Here is a 9953-nt window from a genome sequence, read left to right as displayed (position 1 = left end):
CCTGAATTCCAAATGACGTCAATGCCAAGACTGTTTCTTTGTACAGAAATTGCTGACGAGAAGGTCATGGCCTTTTTACACTCTATTGCACCAACAGCATACCTGTCTGTGCCTTTCACTCACCTGTTCCTCTCTCCCATGGCCAGTTAGAGCCTTCCTGTTGCATTCCCAGAGTTTAGAGTAGTGCCTGACACACAGCTGGTACCCAGTATGTGTTACAGAGGAAAGGACCATGTGTTTACTCTTTGGAACATGTATTTATTATAATGTACTATGTAAATAAGAGAGATCCAAGGAGATCCAATGAGTCCATTCTAAAGGAGATCAGTCCTGGGTGTTCTTTGGAAGGAATGATTCTAAAGCTGAAACTCCAGTACTTTGGCCACCTCATGCGAGTTGACTCATTGGAAAAGACTCTGATGCTGGGAGGGATTGGGGGCAGGAGGAGAAGGGGATGACAGAGGATGAGATGGCTGGATGGCATCACTGACTCGATGGACATGAGTTTGAGGGAACTCCAGGAGTTGGTGATGGACAGGGAGGCCTGGCGTGCTGTGATTCATGGGGTTGCAAAGAGTCAGACATGGCTGAGCAACTGAACTGAACTGAACTACGTAAATAAAGGGAGAAGGATAAAAGTGTTTTAAATACATGAAGAATACTTGAAACTCAACAACAAAAAGATAAATATCTGAATTAAAAAGAACAAACTGGGGGCTTCCCTGGAGACTCAGTCGTGAAGAGTCGTCTACCAAGGCAGGAGACACAGGTTCGAACCCTGGTCCAGGAAGATTCCATATGCCACGGAGCAACGAAGCCCGTGTGCCACAACTATTGAGCCTGTGCTCTAGAGCCCAGGAACCACAACTACTGGGGCTTCTCGCTGCAACTGTTGAAGCCCGCACACCCAAGAGCCCCTGCTCCACAATGAGAGAAGCCACCCCAGTGAGGAGTGCCAGCACCACGAGTAATGATAGAAGGTAGCCCCTGCTCGCCTCAACTAGAGAAAAGCCCGAAAGCAGCAATGAAGATCCAGCACAGCCATAAATAAATAAAAGTATTAAAAAGAATAAATGAGGGACCTCCCAGGTGGTCCGGCAGCTAAGACTCTGAGCTCCCAATGCAGAGGGCCCAGGTTCTATCTGTGATAGGTCCCGCGTGCCCCAGTTAAAGATCCCGCCTGCAACAACTAAGACCCAATGCAGCCAAGTAAATAAGTAATAAACATTTTTTTCAGAAAAAAAAAAAAAAGGATTTGAATGGACGCTTCTCCAACACAAATACACAAATGACAGTGTGCTCTTGAAAAGATGCTCAATATCATCAGTTAGTGGTGGTGGTTTCGTCACTAAGTCGTGTCTGACTCTTTTTTTAAAATTATTTTTAATTGAAAGACAATTGCTTTACAGAATTGTGTTGTTTTCTGCCAAATATCAACATGAATAACCCATAGGTGTATGTATGTCCCCTCCCTCCTGAAACTCCCTCTCATTGCCCCCAAAAAAGGCAATGCCAAAGAATACTCAAACTACCGCACAACTGCACTTATCTCACACACTAGCAGAGTAATGCTCAAAAGTCTCCAAGCCAGGCTTCAACAGTACCTGAACCGAGAACTTCCAGATGTTCAAGCTGGATTTAGAAAAGACAGAGGAACCAGAGATCAAATCGTCAGCATCCATTGGATCATTGAAAAAGCAAGGGAGTTCCAGAAAAGCATCTACTTCTGCTTTATTTACTATGTCAAAGCCTTTGACTGTGTGGATCACAACAAACTGGAAAATTCTGAAAGAGATGGGAATACCAGACCACCTGACCTGCCTCCTGAGAAATCTGTATGCAGGTCAGGAAGCAACAGTTAGAACTGGACATGGAATAACAGCCTGGTTCCAAATAGGAAAAGGAGTACATCAAGGCTGTATATTGTCACCCTGCTTATTTAACTTATATGCAGAGTACATCATGAGAAATGCTGAACTGGATGAAGCACAAGCTGGAATCAAGATTGCTAGGAGAAATATCAATAACCTCAGATATGCAGATTACACCACCCTTATGGCAGAAAGTGAAGAAGAACTAAAGAGCCTCTTGATGAAAGTGAAAGAGGAGAGTGAAAAAGTTGGCTTAAAGCTCAACATTCAGAAAACGAAGATCATGGCATCTGGTCCCATCACTTCATGGGAAATAGATGGGGAAAAAGTGGAAACAGTGTCAGACTTTATCTTTTTGGGCTCCAAAATCACTGCAGATGGTGACTGCAGGCATGAAATTAAAAGATGCTTCCTCCTTGGAAGGAAAATTATGACCAACCTAGACCACATATTAAAAAGCAGAGACATTACTTTGCCAACAAAGTTCATCTAGTCAAAGCCATGGTTTTTCCAGTAGTCATGAATGGATGTGAGAGTTGGACTAAAAAAGCTGAGCGCCGAAGAATTGATGCTTTTGAACTGTGGTGTTGGAGAAGACTCTTGAGAGTCCCTTGGACTGCAAGGAGATCCAGCCAGTCCATCCTAAAAGAAATCAGTCCTGAATATTCATTGGAAGGATTGATGCTGGAGCTGAAGCTCCAATACTGTGGCCACCTGATTGGAAGAAGTGACTCATTGGAAAATACCCTGATGCTGGGAAAGATTGAAGGTGGGAGGAGAAGGGGACGACAGAGGATGAGATGGTTGGATGGCATCACCAACTGAATGGACATGAGTTTGATTAAACTCCAGGAGTTGATGATGGACAGGGAGGCCTGGTGTGCTGCAGTCCATGGGGTGACAAAGAGTCAGACTGGACTGAACTGAACTGAACTGGGGAACTAAGATCCCAGAAGCCTCAGGGTGTGGTCAAAAAAAAAAAAAAAATCAGGAAACGAACCCCAGGTGGCAGAGCTAGTAAGTCTAGTAAGTGGTAGAGAGAGGAAATAAAGGGCCTTCCTCTTTTGACTCCAGAAAACACTGTAGTCGGAGGAAAGAGAATTCGCTGACTCTAACTGTCCCTGGGCGGAGGACCTCCTTTGCCTGAATAAATTCCCAGCATCCGGAACAGTCGTTGGCCCAGAATGGGTGCTCAGTTTACGGTGTGGCAGGAAGGAAGGAGGCGAGGGAAGGAGGAAGGAACAATGGACAGATACCCTGTCAAGACTGGACTCTTGACCTGTAACTACAAAGTAATGCCAAACAGTTCTCACATCATTTAAAAATACTTTTTTACCAAATATTTTATATACTCAATAGCCCCATGTACAGTTTAAATCACCTTCACTTTATTCAGTTCAGTCGCGCAGTCGTGTTCGACTCTTTGTGACCCCGTGAATCACAGCACGCCAGTCCTCCCTGTCCATCACCAACTCCCAGAGTTCACTCAAACTCATGTCCATCGATTCGGTAATGCCATCCAGCCATCTCATCCTCTGTCATCCCCTTCTCCTCCTGCCCGCAATCCCTCCTAGCATGAGTCTTTTCCAATGAGTCAACTCTTCGCATGAGGTGGCCAAAGTATTGGAGTTTCAGCTTCAGCATCAGTCCTCCCAATGAACATCCAGGATTGATCTCCTTTAGGATGGACTGGTTGGATCTCCTTGCAGTCCAAGGGAGTCTCAAGAGTCTTCTCCAACACCACAGTTATTGCATCCCAGGGACAGAGGAGCCTGGTGGGCTGCCGTCTATGGGGTCGCACAGAGTCGGACACGACTGGAGTGGCTTAGCAGCAGCAGCACATGGTTTCACATGGGAACCTGAAATGGTATAGTTGATTTATCATGTTGTGTTAGACTCTCGTGTACAGCAAAGTGATTCAGCTATATCGAGAGATACATGCTTTTACATATTCTTTTCCATAATGGTTTATTATAGGATTTTGAATATGGTTCCCTGTGCTATATAACAGGACCTTGTTTATGTTTTTTATATATAGTAGTTTGTATATGCTAATCTCAAGCTCCTAATTTATTCCTCCCCCTTTAGCAACCAAATTTGTTTTCTATGTCTGTGTCTGTTTATGATTTGTAAATAAGATCATTTTTAAATAGTCATTTTTAACATCTGAAATTTATGACCAGTGGATGGCCCAAGTCTGCAAAGTTGCCTCCCAGACTCCTTATGGGTTACTCAGAACTTGTAAAGCAGGCTAGGAAGCTAATGTCCCAGAAATCTGGTATTAATGGTATTAATTTAATTTGTGTAGATTTGTGTATACTGTGTATACCGTCCACAAGTGGAACCACTATGTACCTAGCAAGAATCTGAAAAGGGTGGCTTAAGAAAATAGTCATGTTAAGGTAGAAATACTTTCTACTGGTGAATGCTAGATGGTGAGGGGTGAGGATGGGAAGATATACAACCTCTGATAGTTATAGAATTATTTAAGAGCTTTGCTAATAAACAAGAAATAATTAGAAATAAATTATTACAAACAAAATTTATTAGACAAACACATCAATAGATTGAGTTTAAGGATTTGGTTGGGAACTCACTAGGCCTTTTAAAGCAGCAGATGTCCAAAGTCACACACTTCGAGCATTACTCTGTTAAAATGCGTAGAAACAAGAAAGGTCAGGAAATACAGCACTCCATGATGGTCCACAAACAGACAAGCCTCCCCGCTTCCTCCCCAGTCCCTCTCTTCAGCTGGAGTCTTCGTACCTGAGATGAAAGGAATGTTTCCCAGATCTTACAGAAATGCGGTTTCTTTGTTACAGATCTTGCTTCTGTGCATACCTACTCCTGATACATGGAATGTTGCTTTTGAGAAACCCACGAATAGTTACTGAGGGAGTGTTTATCAACAAGTAAAGTGAACAAAACAATATTCTCTATTACAGTAACTGCATTTTTAATCTCATCTGGCACCACTTGTCTTTCAGAAAGTTTAATGCATTGCTTGGGGACACATTTCTTCTTTAACATAGGAGGGAAAGAGTCTAATTAATAAATCATAATTAAATAATACATACACTCAAATCGGATGAGATTCACATGAATGTGAAAGCTTCATTTAATTTGGAGGAAGGGGGGTATATTTTCTCATTCTTGATAATAACAGAAATAGATATTTCAAGGTTGTAATCTCATGTATTCATAAAACCAAATAATGTGTTTTATTTTATGAGAAGCCATTGATCTTCAAATTTATTAATGACATAGGCTACCAAGAAATAGCAAGGAATATGGTATCCATATAGATATTGCCCAGCCTCAAGTCATCCAATAAAGATGAGAGTGAAAGGTACATGACCTAGTTGGGGAGGTCTGGTTTTCGGAAATATGGGCTACAAATTATATTACATAAAAAAACTGAAGCATATTCCAGATAAAGCCAGCAAGAGAATTTTACAGGACTAATTCTTAAGAGAGATAATAAAAGCAGCAGTTAGAATGCATGTCCCTATATTAAGCTCCTGCAGTTGAATCCATCACATATATGCCTTTTGCTTCCGTGATATGTCCAATAATTATTTCTTTTACCGCTCTTAACAACCTTTTGCTTGTTCTCCATGCCACCACGGACAGTCTGTGTGGAACAGAATATCTTTCAAGTCAGAATCTTAGATGAAGCTCTAAAAGTGTTGAGTCTGTGCTTTAAAAACTAGTCCAGTTCATAACTGTGGTGTATGCTGGAGGAGAGAACTGTCCTTGATCACTATTGAGAGCTTCGGACTTGCTGGAATAGACATATCGGTCAAGACTGGAGTTTTACGATATCAAACACTGCAAATCATAACGGGCAGCCTCAGGCACAGACCTCAAGATTTCAGTTGTGCCACTGATCCCTTTGTTATTTTTATGCCTTTGGGGCCATAGTCATGGTTCGACAAACCTGTTCTCAGAACTGGTCTTCTCCGAAAAGTTAGGTACCCATTTTCTCAGGAATAGCCTATGGAGCGACAGTCTGGAATACGAGTTGCTCTCAAGTTCTAATCTTAAATGAAAGATCTAAAAAGGTAGAGCGTTACGCATTTAAAAAATGGTCCATCTCAAGGCGGCAGTGTGCGCTCACAGACCCAGTTCTCGCCAACTTTATGCAGTGTTTGGAAGGAATCGCTGGATTTGGGCCAGTAACCAAGTATGAAATGGGAAACAATCGGCTCTGAAAAGGGAAACAAAAAGAACTGGGCTCTGAGGGAGCCAAAATCTTTGCAGATTCCATCCTCGTGAGCCGCTGGAGGGCGGGTTTTGGCTGTCGCCGAACTCGAAGCCCGCCGCTGGGCTAGTCGCGCGCCTCTGAACACCCAAGACCCTCATAAAGAGCCCTTGAACTGAATGAAGCCTGACCCACCGGGAAGCGCAGGTCCAGAAACGGGGAGATTTAAGGACGGCTTCCGTCTCCGGATACTCTGAAACGTGGCCGGTCCTTGACTCCCCGTAGTGGACCGTGTGGATTCCGGGGTTGCGCGGCGGGAAGGCGCGCACCGGGGAGTCGGCAGGCGGCCTCTCCCTGCCCTCTGGCGGCGCCTCCAGGCAGCCGGCAGGGAAGGAGCGCACAGACACCCGCGCACCAGGAGGGGGCGGTCCCTATGCATCGGCGCCCCTCGGTAGGGTGGGGACCACAAGGCCACGCCAATCACTCATGAGTCCAGACGAAGAGGGGCCCAAGGGGCTCGGGGGTTCACAGATGCGGGGCGTAGAAAGGGGTCAGGTAGGAGTGCCCGAGGAAGGGCGTGAAGGAGCCCCCGGCGGCCGTCAGAGGGAAGGAGGCGGCGGCCGGGAAGAGGACATTGGCCGCCGAGTAGGAGGGGAAAGTCTGGAAAGGATGCGCGCCCGGGCCCGGCGGACCTGGGCTGCCCCCCGCGCCGCCGCTCGCCGCCGCAGTCCCGGGCTGGGGCGCGCCACCTCCCGCCTGCGCCGCACCTTCGGCGCCGGGGTTCTGCTTCTTCCACTTGGTCCTGCGGTTCTGGAACCAAATTTTGACCTGTGTCTCAGTGAGGCTGAGCGAGAGCGCGAGGTTCAGGCGCTCGCACACGGACAGGTAGCGCGTGGCCCGGAACTTGTTCTCCAGAGCCACCAGCTGCTCGTAGGTGAAGGCGGTGCGCGCGCGCCGCGGCTTGGAGCTGTTGGGCTCCGCGCGCCGGCGCCTGGGCCGCGGGGAGCCTGGGGAGCCCGCTAGGCCGCCCGCACCGCTCTCCCCCGCCGCCGACGCCGCGGCCCGGGCCTCGGGGGAGAGTGTCAGGCCCGCCTGCAGGTGGGCAGCCCGCTCCCCGCGCCGCCGCCGCGCGTCCTCCACGTCCTCGTCCTCCTCTTCCGCCTCCTCCGCCTCCGACCCCTCCAGGGGGGACGCCAAGCCGGCGCCGTGGCCCGCAGCATCTAGAGGAGAAGGGGACCGTGATCAGAACCCGGGAACCACCCAGCCCGTTCTGGTCCCCGGACCTGCTTCTCGTCCTCTCCAGAGTAGGCGGCAATCTCCCCAACTCAGGGCCCTGCCCTGCCCCTCTCCGTGATTGCGTTGCCTGCCACCACCCCACGGCCCTCCATCCAGAGTGCCCAGCCCGTCCCAGGAGGTGAGAGTTAGGGTTGCGGTGCCTCTTCGCTCTTTACTCATCCACGACCTAGTAGGTGTCCAAGAAGTGTATTTGGAATCAATGGATGACACCCTGCATTAAGAAAAAATAACGAGCTCATTGGACAACCTTATAAGAGCGTTGTATTACACATTAAGACATCGAGATGTCAAGTGCGTTTCAGGCTCTCTCCCGCCGTCCCTAGAAGCCTGTTTGGGTCTGGAACCCCTGGCAATTAAAAAAAGAAGTTATTAGGCGCCCCTCTCCTCCCTTTTAAAGTGAAATTCCCTCTTTCCCATCTTCTCTCTGCTGCCGTGTTAATAGAGTTTCAGATTTGCGCTGGGCCGGATCGATAGATGTCATCTATTAAAGGTAAGTTTTAATCGAACAATATTAGGATCAGACAGGGAAAGGGGGTTTGAAGTCGGTACCTGCAAGCTGCGGGCAGGAGATATGCAGGCTCCAGTAATAGAATATCGATCAGAGAGGTGGGGCAAGGAGAGAGCGGCCCCTGCGAGAGGCGATCGGAACAATTACCCGGCCGGCCGCCCAGGCCCAAGCGCGGCCGCCAGAGGCGCCCAGAGCCCCCAGACCATCACCGCTAAACTTGGGATGGAAAGCGGTGGGGAGAGGTGAGGGGCGGCGGGGCGCGGGGGGAGACTGCCAGACTTCAAGCCTCTCTCCCTGCGCTGCGCCCCTGAACTTTGGCGTCCCTCCCAGGCCTCACCCAGCTCTGGTCCTGCTGCCCTTTGTCTTTCATTTCAGACACAAACTTTCCTGGACTCCTCATCAGGTCTACCAGAGTTAGGAGTTAAGTCAAAAAGGGTTTGGAGAGAAAGGACAAAAGAGTCTCCCATCACCCCAAGCCACCCTGACCCCAGTCCAGTCAACGATTGGGTCTAGGGAGACTGAGCGGGTGGGCAGTGGATTCTTTGCTGTTGTCTCTGGAGGGCTGGAAGGGACCCCTGTGTGCTCCACCGGACCTCACTGCCTGCTAAGACTTCAGACACATGATTCATCAGTCTCAGCTCCCTCACCCAGAAAATGAAGGGATGATGCTGTCGACCTCCTTAATGACGCTGTCTACCTCGCAGGTATTGAAGTTTTCCCTGACTTGTATCCCAGTCTCTAGTCCAGGTCCTGGCACATGGCGGGAGCATTAAATGCCCAATAAGTGAATAAGCCTGGCTAAACTGGGTGCTGGGTAAGTATTAGTTTCCACTGCCGGTCAATCAGAGCTGAGGTGCTTACTGGCTTGGCAGGTGAGCAGAGATAGGCTTCGGTGGCAAATCTCTGACCTGGGATGCTGCGAGGGGGCGGGGCGGGGGGAGGGGGGTCGGGTCCCCCTACCCCACTATGTGCCTCTTCCTGCGGCTTCCCTGGTGGCTCAGATCGTAGAGAATCTGCCCGCACTGGGGGAGACCCAGGTTCGATCCCTGGGTCGGGAAGATCCCCTGGAGAAAGGCATGGCAACCCACTCCAGTATTTTTGCCTGGAGAATCCCTTGGACAGAGGAGCCTGGCGGACTACAGACATGGGGTCGCAGAGTCGGACACGCCTGAGCGCCTAACACTTTCGCCGCTCCTCTGCTTTTTTCAGTCCTCTTCCTATGTGCCTTCTCCCCTTTGGGGAAGAGGCCGCCAAGGTCTACTCACCCAATCCCGGGCCGTCCCTCCCACCCTCCCATCGCAGCATCTAAGCTGGGGCTTTCCGGGGCCCGAGGCCGCCTCGCTTCCTTACCAGGCGCCTCTCGCTGCGGTATCGGGTCCCGGCTGGCGTCCTTCCTTGCTTCGGCCTCTGCCAAACTTTTCTTGGCTTCCCGGGGAGCCGGACGCACGGCTGGGAGCGCAGCGCGGGTGAATTTCTGCGGGTCCAAGATATCCAGAACCGAGAAGGAGATCTTGTGGTGGGAGGGAGCCGCCTTGGCCCCGCCGTCCTGCCATGCCAGCATGCCCCAGAGGCCGGCGGCGCGGGGTCCGGGGTGGGTAGCGCTCGGGCTTGCTTTAGGCTGTGGCTCGGCAGCAGCTCTCAGCCTGTAGGAGGGTCGAGGCGGCCAAGTGAAGCTGGGGAGGGGGGCGCGGAGGCGGGGCAGGGAGAGAGCGGCCGGAGGTGCGCGCGGATTGGCACTTGGGCTGCCCCAGGCCCCCGCCACGTGCAGGGCGCGCTAGCAGGAGCCCCCAAGACTACCCTGAGCCTTGCCCGGACCTCCAGCCTCGGCGAGGGGGCGCCTCGGTGCGTCCGGTGCGCGCGCCCGCCTGGACAGCGCCGCGGGCTCAGCGCGCTTCCGCCCAATCTGCTGGGACTGCTGGTAAGCGAGGGAGGGAAGTTAGGAAGCTTTCGTCCCGAAGATCCTCCCAATACACCCACCCCGACTCGGGCTTGGATTTGCACCCTTGCTCCAGGGCACCCGTCTTTGAGTTGGGGACGCAGTTGAGTCCAGCACTGATTATACGAAGGCAACGCT

General features: G+C 50.3%; 1 protein-coding gene across 1 annotated transcript; it reads right to left on the bottom strand.

Annotated features, from left to right (window-relative positions):
- Window positions 1-5112: 5112 nt before the first annotated feature.
- NKX1-2 (NK1 homeobox 2) lies at window positions 5113-9440 on the bottom strand. Its single transcript, XM_027529218.1, has 2 exons — window positions 9230-9440; window positions 5113-7295 (listed from the first exon to the last, which is right to left on the bottom strand). Exons 1-2 carry the CDS (start codon window positions 9438-9440, stop codon window positions 6601-6603), a joined length of 906 nt encoding a protein of 301 aa, XP_027385019.1. The 3' UTR covers window positions 5113-6600.
- Between the last annotated feature and the right edge of the window lie 513 nt (window positions 9441-9953).

Source organism: Bos indicus x Bos taurus, chromosome 26 (genome assembly GCF_003369695.1).
Source record: "Bos indicus x Bos taurus breed Angus x Brahman F1 hybrid chromosome 26, Bos_hybrid_MaternalHap_v2.0, whole genome shotgun sequence".
Lineage (NCBI taxonomy): Eukaryota > Metazoa > Chordata > Mammalia > Artiodactyla > Bovidae > Bos > Bos indicus x Bos taurus.
Note: the sequence above shows the minus strand (reverse complement) of the source record. Positions and strands in the feature narration are given on the sequence as shown.

What these genes read in the sequence shown, in the direction of transcription:
- NKX1-2 (XM_027529218.1), bottom strand. Translation starts at nt 9,440, where the DNA reads ATGCTGGCATGGCAGGACGGCGGGGCCAAGGCGGCTCCCTCCCACCAC. An exon ending in ACCGCAGCGAGAGGCGCCTG is followed by an intron (nt 7,296 to 9,229) that starts GTAAGGAAGCGA and finishes CTTCTCCTCTAG; the next exon opens with ATGCTGCGGGCCACGGCGCC.